This window comes from Leucoraja erinacea, chromosome 10, assembly GCF_028641065.1.
Source record: "Leucoraja erinacea ecotype New England chromosome 10, Leri_hhj_1, whole genome shotgun sequence".
NCBI classification, from domain to species: Eukaryota; Metazoa; Chordata; class Chondrichthyes; order Rajiformes; family Rajidae; genus Leucoraja; species Leucoraja erinaceus.
In genome coordinates, this window is record NC_073386.1 from 59,635,209 (window position 1) to 59,653,720 (window position 18,512).

General features: G+C 45.0%; 1 protein-coding gene across 1 annotated transcript in view; it reads right to left on the reverse strand.

Moving 5' to 3' along the window:
• Positions 1 to 3,434: 3,434 nt before the first annotated feature.
• The window catches only part of nr5a2 (nuclear receptor subfamily 5, group A, member 2), a 178,168-nt gene continuing 163,090 nt past the window's right edge, over positions 3,435 to 18,512 (reverse strand). Inside the window, exon 7 of the mRNA XM_055642450.1 lies at positions 3,435 to 3,885. Within this exon, the coding sequence (XP_055498425.1) occupies positions 3,638 to 3,885 (248 nt within the window). The 3' untranslated portion in view covers positions 3,435 to 3,637. The remainder of the gene's footprint in view (positions 3,886 to 18,512) is intronic.

The window sequence follows — 18,512 nt, forward strand, 5'->3', positions numbered from 1 at the left end:
GGCCTCCACTGCCCTCTGTGGCAGGGAATTCCACAAATTCACAACTCTCTGGGTGAAAAAGTTTTTTGTCACCTCCGTCTTAAATGGCCTCCCGTTTATTCTAAGACTGTGGCCCCTGTTTCTAAACTCGCCCAACATTGGGAACATTTTCCTGCATCTAGCTTGCCCAGTCCTTTTATAATTTTATACGTTTCTGTAAGATCCCTTCTCATCCTTCTAAATTCCAGTGAATGCAAGCCCAGTCTTTCCAATCTATCCTCATATGACAGTCCCGCCATCCCGGGGATTAACCTCGTGAACCTACACTATGCTGCCTCAATGGCAAGGATGTCATAGTTTCACAGGCTCGGCTTAGGTGACTTTGCTTAGGTGGCAGCTGTAAAAAAGGGGCAACTGAGAGTTATACCCCAAACTTGGTCTTGTAAAAGTGCAAACATTTGCAGAGACGAGTTAGAAGAGATGCTCGATAATCTATTAGAACGAACTATTTTCTAGTAAGGCAGTCATCGATTATTTTGCTGCTGTGCTTTTGATATGTTACACATGACACAGCAACCCAGTTTAACATATAGCGGAGTTTTAGTTTTTAGTTATAGAGATATAACGCGGAAACAGGCCCTTCGGCCCACTGAGTCCGTACCGACCAGCGATTCCCGCACATTGACACAATCCTACACTAGAGATAACTTTTACATTTACACCAAAGCCAATTAACCTACAAACCTGTACATCTTTGGAGTGTGAGAGGAAACTGAAGATCTCGACGAAAACCCACGCAGGTCACGGGAAGAACATACAAACTCCGTACAGACAGCACCCGCAGTCAGGATCGAACCCGGGTCTCTATCGCTACGCCACCGTGCTGGCCTATGGAGGTGGATGTGGATTTTGTGCAGTGAGATAAGGGATAGTCATTATGTTCAGCACAGACTTTGTGGGCTGAAGGGCCTATTGTTGCGCAGTACTGTTCTATGTTCTAACTAAGTAATTGGGTGGGTGTGGAGCAGCCAGTAGTGAGATAGTGAGTTTTCAACATATCCTTCACCAGACACAGAGGAATGAGTTCAGTGCATGGTGGTTATATCAATGTAAGCAGTAATGTGCAGTGTTCATTTGATTTCCCTCTGGTACAAAGTAAAGCACACACAAATAACACGACAAAGGTTGTGGACTCGACAAGCGATATGCCGTGCATATCATTATTTATTGAAATACTGTAAAACTCCACCAGTCAGTGTAAAGAAACTGTTGGCCAGAAATGACAGCATGTCATTCCAGCCGTTATATTGTACATTGAGAGAGGAGGGGTGGAGTATCTGCACACTGATGATGGGCTGAATGGTCTGAAATCCAAGGGGAGCCAAAGAACAACAGCCTACATGGAAAGTACTGATGAGACAGAATGTCTGTTCACAAAGTGTAGCACAATCAGAAAACAGTAAAAGCTTAACATTATTTTGTGTTCTCTGCATCCTTTTATAATTACTACCAGAGCTGGCCAGATGAATCATTTTACCGCAGCCTATTTCGTTAATGTACAGTCTTGGGCAGTGTGAAAGGAGCCCTTCTTTGGCCTAGCAGTGTCCTTGAAGTCAATCGCAAGGTAGAACTGTTCTGATTGAATTCCAACACCCTCCAAAAGAACTGTAAACAACACAAGAGGAGAAGAAGCTTCACGAATGTTCTGTAAGACGTCAGTAAAGGGATTTCCTAAGACCTGGAGCAGGCAGCTAAGAGTATAAGGAGGAGCCACGCGTTCACTCTCCATGGAGCAGATAAAGCTTGTTCAGTGCTATCAGTATGCCCATTGAAGTAAGTATCACGGTTTTACAATTCTGCACTGCAGTAAGACCACGGAGTACAGAAAAACATAAGCTAACTACAGTCTTTGGTATAGAACATATAGTTTACAAGACAATTTATTATTTAATGCAAGATTTCAACTTTAAAGCTTTCTGCTTAGTTAAAGATGAAGCCATAATTCACATCATTTGCAACAGATTTATCTTTTTTTTTTACATTATCTGATTCCTACTATATATATAATATATATTTAAACAAACTGCTCGATTCTTTTTAAGATATGTTTGTCCCTGAACTGGCTGTAACTGCAAATTTTTGAAAGGTGCTGCAGTGAAAGTTATGCAGTTATTTGGCTTTGTCAGTCGTGCTCTCTTCCACAGCGAGATGAGACAACGGATAAATAAATAGTAACATAATTGTCTACTCCGTAAACTATGATGTACAATATCAACGGAACTAGTCCAGTGACAAAGCCAACAATCCCGACAAAAAAAAAAATCTAATTGTATATACAAGTGATCATTGTGGTCAAAGATTGATCTGTTGAAATTAAAAGTCTTAGTGAGAATTCCCTTTTTGATTTTAGTGTCTCACGACATAAACATTAAGTACTGGTAAAAAAGTTACCGATCAAACGTAATGAAGGAAGTAATGAAGGAAGTCATTGCTTTGCAATTCATATCATCACAGTTCTTCACAGAGGAGCTCGTAAATGTAAACAGCTTCGTTGCTGAGTTTGAAGTATTAATACTTCAATTATAATCTTTCGCATATTCAAGATTCACAGAAATAAGGCAATGCTCTACTTAACTGTGACATCACAGGTTTAATACTACAATGCTAAGTATTAAGAGTTGTGAATGTGAAATGAGCCTTTGACATCCCAGATCAGTTTAAAGTTTGCTTTTCCTTCTCCCATGATTGTTCTGCGGCCAGGCCTTGGTCGTCAAACAGTGTACGCACTCTGGCTAAGGAAACCTAATGGGTACGTAAGGTGACTGTCAAGCTAATGACTTGACAGATGGTTCCTTGCTGCCTGTCTGGGCCCAACACAGTGATGGGCTCTTGTGATGGGATCTGAGCAAACTAATGGAGAATGAAGCCATTTTGGAGTCGGGCCTTCAGATCCCGTATCAGGTACCATACCTACAATCACCAGGGACACTTTCATTGGGGAAGAGGAGGGAGGGACTAGGTTGATGAGAGCTCGTTACTAACACCGGGTTTGCTTCCAGTCCCACATGCTTTGAAATCTCTGGGCATCTTGGTGCATGTGAGGCCCCAACTGCGATACCAATAGTGCACAAGACCCACTCTTATTCTTACATTTCCCAGATTCAATGGTCTATCTAAAGAGACGGGAAATGATGTTGTGATATTAAACTTGATATGAGTAAGCTCTTCCTTAAAGGCCTCTCAGAGGTTTCCCTTGTGGAGGGAGTGGTGTGGGGGGTGTGGGGGGGGGGGGGGGAGAGCGGGGGGGGGGGGAGGAGTGGGGTGGGGGGGGGGGAGGGGGGGTGGGGGTGGGGGGGTGGGGTGGGGGGGGGGAGGGGGTGGGGGGGGGGGGGGGAGTTGGGGGGGGGTTGGGTGGGGTGGGTGTGGGGGGGGGCTGGGGGTGGGTGGTTGATGCATTGAAGGTGTGGTGGGATCCCTGGATCAGATTCCAAGGCAAGAGCCTGATCCATCCCGTGCCTAATGACGACCAGATCTCGTTGTGTTGTCTCCTTGCCACACAGTGCACTGAAACATTTCTTCTGCTTCCCCATTTAAAGTTACGATTGCATGGTGCAGCCCAGAAGGCTTGTTGGAGGTGCAGAGGCCCTGGCCTTGCAGCCTATGCTCGTTTGGCATGCAGCATTTCAATGAGAAGGTTGTTGCAGGGTACATCTCCATTCAGGTGCTTGTAGTAGAGGTATTCTTCAGCCTGCATGCTGACCGCTCGGATCTCAGGTAGTCGAAGCAGCACCTGCCCAAACTTGTCTGTATGTTGTGGATAATTACATATCGTGTAGTCCAGCAGTGCGGCATTCACCTGCTCCTGTACACTTTCAACCAGGTGGTAGTTCTCCAGGTTTTTCACATCTGCAAGAAACAGTTGAACCTTGATTAATAAACCAGCTAAAGCAGTCTGAGATAAATTGATGTCGTAGGCACAGAATTAGGCCATTCGGCCCTTCAAGTCTACTACGCCACCCAATCATGGCTGACCTCTCTGTCCCTCCGAACCCCATTCTCCTGCCTTCTCCCCATAACCTCTGACACTCGTACTAATCAAGAATCTGTATGTCTCTGCCTTAAAATATCCACTGAGAGCTTCCACAGCTTCTGTGGCAATGAATCCCACTGTGTGGAGATGAATGGAGAGGGTGTGGTGGCAAGAATGCATTTGCGTCTTTCTTTCCCAACATGCAGTGTTTAATTAGTAACCTGCAGGTGCACTCCATTCCCAATGATAGATGATGCCGTCACCACTGGTTTTATTCCTCAACTTCCAATTACAATGGGGAAAGGAAATAAACGGCTGCATTATATTGAAAGGTTAAAACTGTTACAGTATTACAGGTGAAGGCCAAATCATTGGAAGAATGTGCTTGATAATTGGAATCCGATTACATTTACGTTTTTTTTGCTTTCAAGTGCAGGTTTGCGGGAAGGATAATGCTGTTGTCTTTCCTCGGTGTGTGTGAGGAAAAATGAACAGAGGGAACTGTGCGGTAAGGCGCATTTAGTGAGATTGCATTATACATTGTAATCCTGCAATATGATGTGTTGGGGAATATTCTGAATGTGATAAAATCACGAAGCAGTCCTTTTTTATGCTGCCTATATTTCCGAATTACCTGCATGTTTGACTAAATTAATTCAATATCAGCTCAGCAACGTTGCCTATTTCCATCGCTCCATAGATGTTGCTGCACCCGCTGAGTTTCTCCAGCATTTCTGTGTACCTGCCTTGCACTATTAATGTGCGCAGATGGACACGTATAGGTTAGAGGGGCTGGCTCTTGCAAATATTCTTCTATCACAGAGTAATAGCCCATGGATTCTAGAGAATGTTACACACAAGGATCCACAGAAACTCTACTTCCCCACTGGCTTTGGTTAATAATAATTCATATCTCTAATCAGGACGTTTCATTTTTCATGCTAAATTGAAAATATTGAATTAATATCCAAACATTTTGCTGTACGTCCTGGTTGAAACGTGACGATGGTTTTGTTTTGGTCTGCTGCGTCTCTGTGACACTGGAAGCCTTTGACCTGTGCGCACATGTGTAATGAACCATCTGCTACAGTCAGATGGCTCATAAAATAATCGTCCGCGCAAGCCTTTGGACGGAGATGCTGTCTGAGTGATGAGTTGCAGGTAAATGACGTGCGTGTCCTTCACGGGGGACACCACATTGGAATGCCCTTCGACCTCGTGACAACATTAAAAAAAGCACATTTGCAATTTCCCCTTTTCTAATGGCTGCTAAAGTGCTCCTAATTCTTACCGGTTTCTTGTGGGTAAAAGGACAGTATGAAAAGAATCGAATGTTAAAATGGTCTGTTTCATCTCAGACTATTGCCTGTGTGCCAATAACAATCAAAGTCATCTTAAGATTCCATAATCTCGTAAATGTTCTGCTTTTCTGATTTTTTTAAAAAAAATTGCCAGTAAGCATGAAGTACGTTGTATGCAGGGTCCGTGAGGAATGCTTTCCCCCACTTCTTTTTAAGTGAAAGCGACACCTTTATTGAAATCTAGGCTACAGCAGATTATTCTACAAAGATATCACTGGGCTGCATTTTTCTCTCTGCCTGTGGCCCAAATTCCCAACCTTCATAGTATTCAAGGAATGGACTGATTTTTCTATCTATCAACCGTAGGAAAACAAATTAAATCAATAGCAGTCATTACTTGCTCTGTGGGTTATAACGAGACGCCAAGACTCTATTGTGTTACGAGCTGCTCATCAAACAGCCCAAAACCCCTCTCTAATTATTGTTACATAAGATTCAATTCTGGCCTTGCACAAAGTCAGGCAACTTTATTAATGCACTTGATTACTACCGGCTCATATGTGTGAGAGACCCATTTTATACTGGTCAACTGATTTGCACAATATTCATTCAATATTTTCCACCCATAAGAGAGCGAAAAAGAGGTATATAAAATCAAATCACCAGGAACTGGCAGATACAGTTTAGAAAAATAACACACAGTGCTGGAGACTTTTAGCATGAAAAATGAAACGTAAATCCAAGAGCCTGAAACCCAAGGGTTTCGGGTCGAAACGTTGCCTATTTCCTCCGCTCCATAGATGCTGCTGCACCACGCTGAGTTTCTCCAGCATTTTTGTGTACCTTCGATTTTCCAGCATCTGCAGTTCCTTCTTAAACACAATAGTGCAAGGCAGGTGATTATCACTTCACAATCTGCTGTTCAACACAAATGCCAGCAAACGATTGTATCTCCCTTTGCCAGTTTCATTGGGTGCTAGTTAGATCTTTGAATACTCCACGCTAACTGGTATAATTTTAACAAAGTCGCACAACACAATTTCTGTATCGAAACCAACGACAATTGTTCTTTTGATCATTCAAACCGTGTAGCATTCACAATACATGAATCATTTAGAGTCATCGAGTCATATATATCTTTATCCAGAACTATATCATTAATTATACAAAGTACCCTAGTGCTATAACTTGCTGATTGACTGCAGAATAGAGCGTTGTAGGTTAATGTTAGATGGTACTTTATGAATAAACTTGTTCCTTGTAGCCATTGAAGGGATAATGCAGTGTCTCATTTCAACAGTCTCCTGATGCATCAGCTCACAAATTCTTTCTTCATAGTCATGGAGTGATACAGTGTGGAAACAGGCCATTTGGCCCAACCTGCCCACACCAGCCAACATGCCCCAGCTGCTCTAGTCCCACCTGTCTGCGTTTGGCCCATATCCCTCCAAACCTGCCCTATTCATGTACCTGTCTAACTGTCTCTTAAACGTTGGTATATTCCCTGCCTCAACTACCTCTTCTGGCAGCTTGTTCCATACACCCACCACCCTCTGTGTGAATATGTTACCCCACAGATTCCTATTAAATCTTTTCCCTGTCACTTTAAACCTATGTCCACTGGTCCATGACTCACCAACTCTGGACAAAAGAATCTGTGCATCTACCTGATCTATTCCTCTCATGATTTGATACGCTTCGATAAGATCACCCCTTATCCTCCTGCGCTCCAAGCCTACTCAACCTCTCCCTATAGCTCATTATGCTGCATCAGGTAAAGTTGCAATTCTCTGTCTAGCTTCACACTACACCAAAGCAAAGGTAGTTTCTAACGAAGGTGTAGATAGATACCTGATGAAGGCTCACAAATTCTTTATTCATAGAGCCATACAGCGCCAGAGACCTGCATTCGATCCTGACCTCGGGTGCTGTCTGTTTGGAGTTTGCACGTTCTCCCTGTGACCGTGTGGGTTTCTTCCTGGTGCTCCAGTTTCCTCCCACATCCCAAAGACGTGCGGGTTTGTAGGATAATTGGCCCTCTGTAAATTGACTCCTAGTGCGTAGGGAGTGGGTGAAAATGCGGGATAACATAGAACTCGTGTGAACGGGAGATCAGTGGGGACTCGGTGGTCTGAAGGGACCGTTTCCAAGCTCTATCTCCAGATGAAACTAAAGAAAGTTAAGGCTTGTTCCACTCCAAATTTACTCACGAGTTTGGCCTTACAGAATATATCATCTGTTACTTCACCACATTGGTGACACAAAATCCTCTTCAATTATCAAGCAGTGCTGTATAATATGGAGTAATACCTTAAACTTCACAGTTTAATGCTGCTTTCTGGACAAAATATTCTCAGTATCTGGGTAATGACACAGGGGTGTGCGTCTCTGCCCTGTGGCTTTACTTTAAAGACCTTACCTCATAGAGTCCTAGAGTGATAGAGTGATACAGTGTGGAAACAGGCCCTTCGGCCCAACTTGCCCACACCGGCCAACAATGTCCCATCTACACTTGTCCCACTTGCCTGTGCTTGGTCCATATCCCTCCAAACCTGTCCTACCCAGGTACCTTTCCAACTGTTTCTTAAACAATGGGATAGTCCCAGTCACAACTACCTCCTCTGGCAGCTTGTTCCATACACCCACCACCCTCTGTGTGAAAAAGTTCCCCATCGGATTCCTATTAAATCTTTTCCTCCTTCACCTTGAACCTGTGTCCTCTGGTCCTCGATTCCCCTACTCTGGACAAGAGACTCTGTGCAACTACCCAATCTATTCCACTCATGGTTTTGTACTCCTCTATAAGATGCCCCCTCATCCTCCTGCACTCCATTGAATAAAGACCCAGCCTACTCAACCTCTCCCTATAGCTCACACCCTCTAATCCTGGCAACACCCTCATACATCTTTTCTGAACCCTTTCAAGCTTGACAATATCTTTCCTATAACATGGTGCCCAGAACTGAACACAATATTCTAAATGCGGTCTCACCAGCGTCTTATACAACTGCAACATGACCTCCCAACATCTATACTCAATACTCTGACTGATGAAGGCCAAAATGCCAAAAGCCTTTTTGATGACTTTATCTACCAGCGACTCCACCTTCAAAACTCCTAGATCCCTCTGTTTTACAACGCCTACCATTAATTGTGTATGTTCTGCCCTTGTTCGACATCCCAACACCTCACACTTCTCTGTATGCAACATCACACCTTGTACATCAGCATCTTTGGTCTCCAGCAAACACATAGAACAGATATGATCTATGATAGCCCAGGAGGGAAGTTGGTCACAGAACAGTAATTGGTCACAATTGAGAACAGTACAGCACAAAAACAGGCCCTTTGGCCCACAATGTTGGTGCCCACCAACTCATATCTGGCCCGCATATAATCCGTATCCCTCCGTGTGCCAATCTAAAAGTCCCTGGTGCCACTATCGTATCTGCCTCAATCATCACCTCTGGCAGTGCATTCCAGGCACCCACCAATCTCTGTGTTAGAAACAATCTCCTTTAAACATTCCCCCTCTCACCTAAACCTTCCCCCTCTTACCTTAAAGCTATGCCCTCTTGTATTTGATTTTACTAGCTCCATGGGTTGCAACTAGATGCCAAGACTGGTTTTGAAAAATGCTTTGATGTCAATCCTTTCAATGCCCCTCATAATTTTATATACCACTATTAGGTCTTCCCGCACCCTTTAGTATTCCAGAGAAAACAATCCAAGTCTGTCCAAGCTCTCCCAGTAGCTGAAACCCTCTAATTCAGGCACCATTGGTAAACCTCCTCTGTGTCCTCTCCATCCGTCCGTTAATGCGTTGACCAGAACTGCCCGCATTACATCAAATAGCATGCAATACTCCAACCATGATGTGCAGGAAGGAACTGCAGATGCAGAGTTTAAACCGAAGATGGACACAAAAGGCTGGAGTAACTCGGCGGGTCTGGCAGCATCTCTGGAGAAAATGAACAAGTGACGTTTCGGGTCGAGAAACATCTTCAGACTGAGAGTCATGATGTCAGGTTAAAACATTCTGCTCTGTGAATCTTTTCAACTTTCCACCAGCCCCCCCGCATATCATAGTGGGTTAGTTAACAAAGTCGTCTAACGTAATAAAGTGGGTCCTGATCTGCACTGTGAGGAGGGGCTACTTTTAGTTTTTAGTTTTAGATGTACTGTGCAGAAACCGGCCCATCGGCCCATCAAGTCCGCACAGACCAGAGATCCTCCACTATCCTGCACATACCAGGGACAATTTACACCTGTACCAAGCTAATTTACCTACAAACCTGCACGTCTTTGGAGTGTGGGAGGAAACCGAAGATCTCGGAGAAATATCTGTGTCTGTGTTAAAAAAAAATCTCCTTTAAACTTTCCCCCCTCTCACCTTAAAGCTATGCCCTCTAGTATTTGATGTCACTAGCTCCATGGCTTGTAACTAGACGCCAAGACTGGTTTTGAAAAATATCTTGACTGTCGATCCTTTCAATGCCTCTCATAATTTTATATACTACCACCAGGTCTTCCCGCAACTTGCAGGTCCTGGGGAGAGTGTTCAAACTCTGTACAGACAGTACTCGTAGTCAGGATCGAACCTGGGTCTCTGGCGCTGCAAGCGTTGTGAGCAGCAACTCTACTGCTGTGCTACTGTACATGGTCCGTGGGTCAGGACTTGCCCCTGCTGCTTCAGTCATTCTCGTTCAGACGGTCAGTGTTTGAAGCTGCCCTCTTGTACCACAATGTTTAATTGAGAACTTCTTCGCAAAGCTCAGAGTGATGTCAACAATCAGGAGGAAACCTTTCCGGTTTTAGTCTGTTTGCTGCAGATTTTTGGTTTGGATGTTGTTTGATATTTTCTTCAGGGTGGGCCCATCATTCCCTATCCTGCACCCTTGCGTTGCGATTGTACCCCACTGGTTTGGTGTCTCAACAATCTACTGACACAATACACAACAAGACCCCGGCTCATTAACGATTACCTGCTCATATATACATTACCCTCTATTCAAGACTGCATTAGGAATCTTCCGTCATATCCCAGCCCATCTGCATAATTGATTATCTTTTCATAGACTGGGGCCAATTTACTTTCAGCTCATTATCTGCCGCACAGCTTCACCCCGTCAGCACTTTCAACAGTGTAGCTATTCTGTAATATTCATGTACTGTAAGCCGGAGAGCTCCTGGACCTCACAGCATCATACCCCAACCATCACTAACTCTAATAGATAGGCACAAAATGCTGGAGTAGCTCAGCGGGACAGGCAGCATCTCTGGAGACAAGGAATGGGTGACGTTTTGGATCGAGACCCTTCTTCAGACTCTTCAGGGATGCTGCCTGTCCCGTTGACTTACTCCAGCATTTTGTGTCTATCTTTGGTTTAAACCAGCACCTGCAGTTCCTTCCTACACACCACCACCTCTATATCTCTTGATTAGTGCGGGTGTCAGAGGTTGTGGGGAGAAGGCAGGAGTATGGGATTAGGTGGAAGAGATAGATCAGCTGTAATTGAATGGGGTAGTAGAGGATGGGCCGAAGAGCCTTATTCTGCTCCTGTCACTTATGAGCTTCCCCCACCTGTAATTGGACGTTATCCACTCACCAAATGCAACAAGAGCCATCAGCCGTTGACAAGCTGATAAACCACTGACCACCCGCAAATTGCAGCAGGAAAATATAGTTCCATTGAGTCCCGTATCTGCATATCATTTTATGCCAAGATAACCAGCTACCGTTGCAGAATGTATCCTCTAATAAAAATATAGTTTGAGTTTTTAATCATCATGTTATTTAATCATTCAGATATCATCCCTAATAAACACGCAGCAGCATCATTTACAGAGCACTGGATTCTTGCAGTCATGATCGAAGCACTGCATATACTATTAAACGTGGAGCATTCATGTAGTTTCCCACCGTAAATATCCGCAGAGATTTATAACGGGGATTATAATTACAGTATGACATGTTCACAGCAGTTCCATTGTAAATGTGGACGCAGGAATTTATGAGAGAAATATGAATGTAATATTGAATTATGCTGGTTGCCATTGTCCAATTATTCCCTCTGCTCTAAACCCTCTTCATCAGAAGCCCATGTTTTCTCTGGACTTGTCACATTCACCCTCGCAATAGATTGATCCTTTGTGCCATCTAATTCTATTATAAATTCCTGTATATACATTGATAACTAAAACTGTCTATGTACAGCTGAGGCACGGGCTTTGAAATGGGGATTGAATAGTTCATAGCAAAAGGATTTGAGGATTTGAGTATAGGAGCAGGGAGGTTCTACTGCAGTTGTACAGGGTCTTGGTACAATACACAATACGCAATACAATTTATTTGTCACTTGAACCTCATAGAGACTCAAATGAAATGTTGTTTCTGCAGTCGTACACACAAGAAAAAAAGACCCAAGGCATAACACAATTTACACAGACATCCATCACAGCGCATCTCCTCCTCGCTGTGATGGAAGGCAAAAAAACCTATCTCTCCCCTGCACTCCCCATTCCCCTCCCGATGTCAGAGTCAAAGCCCCCGGCAGGCAATGGCAATTGTCCCGCGGCCATTAACGCCGGGTGATGCAAGGCCGCGCTCCGGGTCTTGTTGTTGGAGCCCCGGGCGGGCGTTAGCAAAGTCCCGCAGCCGTTGAAGCCGCGCCGGGCGATGATGTAAGGCCCCGCTACAGGCACTCCTCGACCCCGCGACTCGGGCGGGTGAAGTCGCCGTTGCGGAAACCCGCGGGCTCCCGGTGTCACTGTCCACCAGACCTGCGGTTGGAGCCTCCGAATCCCCAGGGTCCGGTCGCAGCAGTGCGCCACCACCGCCCCACCCGCTCTGAACTCGGCCAGCTCTACGATGATGAGTAGTCCGCAGCTCCGCGACTGGAGCCCTAGGTCCTTCCTGCTGGAGGCCGCTCCACGTTGCAGCCCCAACGACAACGGAGAGACCACACCTGGAGTATTGCGTACAGTTTTGGTCTCCTCCAAATCTGAGGAAGGACATTATTGCCATAGAGGGAGTGCAGAGAAGGTTCACCAGACTGATTCCTGGGATTCCTGGGAAGTAAGACTGGATAGACTTGGTTTATACTCTCTAGAATTTAGGAGATTGAGAGGCGATCTTATAGAAAATTCTTAAGGGGTTGGACAGGCTAGATGCAGGAAGATTGTTCCCAATGTTTGGGAAGTCCAGGACAAGGGGTCACAGCTTAAGGATAAGGGGGAAATCCTTTAAAACCGAGATGAGAAGAACTTTTTTCACGCAGAGAGTGGTGAATCTCTGGAACTCTCTGCCACAGAGGGTAGTCGAGGCCAGTTCATTGGCTATATTTAAGAGGGAGTTAGATGTGGCCCTTGTGGCTAAGGGGATCAGGGGGTATGGAGAGAAGGCAGGTACGGGATACTGAGTTGGATGATCAGCCATGATCATATTGAATGGCGAATGGTGCAGGCTCGAAGGGCCGAATGGCCTACTCCTGCACCTAATTTCAATGTTTCTATGTTTCTATGTCGTGTGTAGCCTGATGCCTGGACCTCGTTTCACCTGAATATCACACTGTGTAGAATGTCGTTTCACAGAGATACACGTACGGAAAGTCAGTGGCATTTTCACACAGTGATTTGCAAACAAACAACCGTAGGCACAGCACAGCACAGCACAGCACAGCGCCTTTCCTGAAATTTAAATCTGATTATTGGCTGTGATTTTATGTGTTTCAAAAGCACACTAAAATATGGAGTAAATATGTAGGAAGGAACTGCAGATGCTGGTTTACACCGAAGAAAGACACAAAATGCTGGAGTAACTCAGCGGGGCAGGCAGCATCAACGAAGAGAAGGAATGGGTGACGTTTCGGCTCGAGAGCCTTCAGTCTGAAGAAGGGATCCAGAGATGCTGCCTGTCCCGCTGAGTTACTCCAGCATCTTGTGTCTATCTTCATTAATTCACTGTTGAACTGACCATTATTGCTGGCATTTTGTTTGAAGCAGGTCGCCAGAAGGCTAAACACTTCCAATTTCAGATTCAAAGGTTGGTATCGAGGGAACCTGTTGGATTTAGGGATAAGGGTAGCATTGCTATAATGTTTGAAATGCATAAACATGCACATCCAGGGATGAGCGAATACCGGGAGGAATGACAGGGAAGTGTATTGAGGATAGAAGTTGGGAAGTCATGTTGCAGTTGTATAAGATGTTGGTGAGGCCTCGTTTAAAGTATTGTCTTCAGTTCTGGGCACCAAGTTATAGGAAAGATACTGTCAAGCTGGAAAGGGTACAGAGAAGATTTACGAGGATGTTGCCAGGACTAGAGGGTGTGAGCTACAGGGAGAGGTTGAGTAGGCTGGGACTCTATTCCATGGAGTGCAGGAGGATGCGGTGTAATCTTTCAGAGGTGCATAACATCATGAGAGGAATAGATCGGGTAGATCCACAGAGTCTCTTGCCTAGAGTAGGCGAATCGAGAACCAGAGGACCCAGGTTCAAGGTGAAGGGGAAAACATTTTATAAGAATCTGCGGGGTAACTTTTTCACCCAAAGGATATTGGGTGTATGGAACGAGTTACCAGAGGAGGTAGTTGAGGCTGGGACTATCCCACCATTTAAGAGACAGTTATACAGTCTCATGGATATTTTAGACTGAGTATTGAGTAATGAGGAAGGGTTAGTTAGCAGTCTTGTTGTACGTGCCCCCTTGGGCAAGAGTGACCATAATATGGTTGAGTTCTTCATTAGGATGGAGAGTGACATTGTTAATTCAGAAACAATGGTTCTGAGCTTAAAGAAAGGTAACTTTGAGGGTATGAGACGTGAATTGGCCAAGATTGACTGGCAATTAATTCTAAAAGGGTTGACGGTGGATATGCAATGGAAGACATTTAAAGACTGCATGGATGAACTACAAAAATTATTCATCCCAGTTTGGCAAAAGAATAAATCAGGGAAGTTAGTGCATCCGTGGATAACAAGGGAAATCAGGGATAGTATCAAAGCGAAGGATGATGCGTACAAATTAGCCAGAAAAAGCAGCATACCAGAGGACTGGGAAAAATTCAGAGAACAGCAGAGGACAAAGGGCTTAATTAGGAAAGGAAAAATAGATTATGAAAGAAAACTGGCAGGGAACATAAAAACTGACTACAAACGTTTTTATAGATATGTGAAAAGAAAGAGATTAGTTAAAACAAATGCAGGTCCCTTGCAGTCAGAAACAGGTGAGTTGATCATGGGGAACAAGGATATGGCGGACCAATTGAATAACTACTTTGGTTCCCTCTTCACTAAGGAAGACATAAATAATCTGCCGGAAATAGCAGGGGACCGCGGGTCAAAGGAGTTGGAGGAATTGAGTGAAATCCAGGTTAGTCAGGAAGTGGTGTTGGGTAAATTGAATGGATTAAAGGCCGATAAATCCCCAGGGCCAGATAGGCTGCATCCCAGAGTACTTAAGGAAGTAGCTCCAGAAATAGTGGATGCATTAGTAATAATCTTTCAAAACTCTTTAGATTCTGGAGTAGTTCCAGAGGATTGGCGGGTAGCAAACGTAACCCCACTTTTTAAGAAGGGAGGGAGAGGGAAAACGGGGAATTACAGACCAGTTAGTCTAACATCGGTAGTGGGGAAACTGCTAGAGTCAGTTATTAAAGATGGGATAGCAGCACATTTGGAAAGTGGTGAAATCATTGGACAAAGTCAGCATGGATTTACGAAAGGTAAATCATGTCTGACGAATCTTATAGAATTTTTCGAGGATGTAACTAGTAGCGTGGATAGGGGAGAACTAGTGGATGTGGTGAATCTGGACTTCCAGAAGGCTTTCGACAAGGTCCCACATAAGAGATTAGTATACAAACTTAAAGCACACGGCATTGGGGGTTCAGTATTGATGTGGATAGAGAACTGGCTGGCAAACAGGAAGCAAAGAGTAGGAGTAAACGGGTCCTTTTCACAATGGCGGGCAGTGACTAGTGGGGTACCGCAAGGCTCAGTGCTGGGACCCCAGCTATTTACAATATATATTAATGATCTGGATGAGGGAATTGAAGGCAATATCTCCAAGTTTGCGAATGACACTAAGCTGGGGGGCAGTGTTAGCTGTGAGGAGGATGCTAGGAGACTGCAAGGTGACTTGGATAGGCTGGGTGAGTGGGCAAATATTTGGCAGATGCAGTATAATGTGGATAAATGTGAGGTTATCCATTTTGGTGGCAAAAACAGGAAAGTAGACTATTATCTAAATGGTGGCCGATTAGGAAAAGGGGAGATGCAGCGAGACCTGGGTGTCATGGTACACCAGTCATTGAAAGTAGGCATGCAGGTGCAGCAGGCAGTGAAGAAAGCAAATGGTATGTTAGCTTTCATAGCAAAAGTATTTGAGTATAGGAGCAGGGAGGTTCTACTGCAGTTGTACAGGGTCTTGGTGAGACCACACCTGGAGTATTGCATACAGTTTTGGTCTCCAAATCTGAGGAAGGACATTCTTGCCATAGAGGGAGTACAGAGAAGGTTCACCAGACTGATTCCTGGGATGTCAGGACTGTCTTATGAAGAAAGACTGGATAGACTTGGTTTATACTCTCTAGAATTTAGGAGATTGAGAGGGGATCTTATAGAAACTTACTAAATTCTTAAGGGGTTGGACAGGCTAGATGCAGGAAGATTGTTCCCGATGTTGGGGAAGTCCAGGACAAGGGGTCACAGCTTAAGGATAAGAGGGAAATCCTTTAAAACCGAGATGAGGAAAACTTTTTTCACACAGAGAGTGGTGAATCTCTGGAACTGTCTGCCACAGAGGGTAGTTGAGGCCAGTTCATTGGCTATATTTAAGAGGGAGTTAGATGTGGCCCTTGTGGCTAAGGGGATCAGAGGGTATGGAGAGAAGGCAGGTACGGGATGCTGAATTGGATGATCAGCCATGATCATATTGAATGGCGGTGCAGGCTCGAAGGGCCGAATGGCCTACTCCTGCACCTAATTTCTGTGTTTCTATGTTTCTATGGATAAGGCAGGCCTGGAGGGATATGGACCAAGCGCAGGCAGGTGGGACTAGTGTAGCTGGGACATGTTGGCCAGCGTGGACAAGTTGGGCTGATGGGCCTGTTGCCACACTGTACGACTCTATGATACAGAACCCAATGTGGACCCAAGATGGATTTTATAGACAAGTACCAGCATGGAACTTGCTCCCATGTCTAAAACTCAAGCTGCCATTATTGTTCTCGCTGCGTGTGATAGTTTAGAGATGCAGCATGGAAACAGGCCCATCGACACACCGAGTTCACGCTGACCAGCGATTCCCCATTCACATTAGTTCAATGTTGTCCCATTTTCTCATCCACTCCCTGCACACCAGGAGCAAGTTACTGAGGGACAATTAACCTACAAACCCGCACGCCTTTGCAAGGACACAACAAGATAAACTGGGTGATTGGAAACACACCCCAGGCTTATGAAAGAGATCCATGCAACAGTGGGGGAAAAGGTGTTCCTGAATCCGATGGCACGTTCTTCCAAACAAGCCAGTAGGTGGGACAAGTGCAGATGGAGCATCTTGGTTGGCTTGGACAAGTTGTGCTGAAGGGCCTGTTTTTATGCTATATGACTGTTGCCAACATGGTTTCAGAAAGGCCTTGAGTTATGCCCCTGTCCCACTTAGGAAACCTGAACGGAAACCCCTGGACACTTTGCGCCCCACCCAAGGTTTCCGTGCGGTTCCCGGAGGTTTTGTCAGTCTCCCTACCTGCTTCAACTACCTGCAACCTCCGGGAACCGCACGGAAACCTGGGGACGGGGCACAAAGTCTCGAGACGTTTCCGTTCAGGTTTCCTAAGTTGGACAGGGGCATAATGCTATTATGTTTCTCAAGGCATTCTTGCTGCGATCCTGCTGTTTCCCCTGATCTGGGGTCTACAAGTTACACTTTACAAAACTCCTCTTTACATATTGACAGCATTACCTTCAATTTTCCGTTGTGACTATAAATAGAGTCCTCATTGAGAAGGTTGGTGAAGATGATCATCGATCTCTCTAATGCACGTTTCACTCACATAATAAAGAAGGCAATCAATTTATGTAGTATAAATGCCAGGAGTAGCAGCAGAAACTAACTCTATCAATGCCTATTAGTAACTGTCCTCTTTCAATTGGAAGGCAATAATGGTTGTAATAATGGGTTGAGTTGGCCCAACGCCCAATTACAACATTTAGCCATGGACTGTCCCTGACCCCAACCTCCCATCAAGGCTGAGCTGAGCAAAGCACCCTCAGGATTTGCCTGTTGGCCACAGATACAGACATTCCAGTTACCAGCTCAGCCCTGAGGACCGACTGGCTGGGAAGATGCTGAAGGCCAAGTATACCCCTCATCCTCCCGCATTAGAGGACAGTGAATCTGTGGAACTCATAAAGTATAACGTTTCCTTTATTGTCGTTCAAACTTTTGGTTTGAATGAAATTTCGTGCCTTGCAGTCATGACAGAGAATAAAATAACAGAACACACACTTAACACAGTTTAAAGGGCTTTCTCACGGTGCGACCTGACGCAAGACTTAACAAGAGTTTAACATCGTGGGAACCTCCTGCGATAACAGTACGGCATTCGTGGACCACCGAGGACCTCCGTGGCGCTAACGGCAGGTAGTCGTGTAACTTTGTAAGGTCGGGAGAAAATTCAAACATTTTTGAATTTCTCCAAGAGTGACTTGAGCAGCGTTTTTTGGTTAGTGTTGCAACATTGTATGAACGCAGATGCCAGTGCGATATCCGTAATGACTCTTGCGGGTACCGTGGGAACTCCTGCGAACGGTAAACCCGGAAGCTTGACAGAGGGGACATAAGGTGAGTAAAAAAGGTGGTCTCAATATCGCCAATGGACCATGTGTCCATCGAGGACGTCCCACCTAATTGTCATTGTTTGAGAATCTTTTACACAGTAAGAATTGCAGAGATGCCTCTCAGAAAAGCGCAAAGAAATGGGTCAAAGAAAGTCAGAAAGTTTTTAGCCATGCAGGTAAATGAGGAGGAGACTCAGCAAGAGAGACAGGTGGAGAGGCAAGAGGAGATGCCAGAGATACCACTGCCTGTGGGCTCCTTGGAGCAGGGAGAGGGTGATCAAGGTGGATTTGAGATTGCCTCCCCAGTAGCTGTTGCCTCCCCAATAGCCTCAGCAGACAATAACATAAAGGGAAGA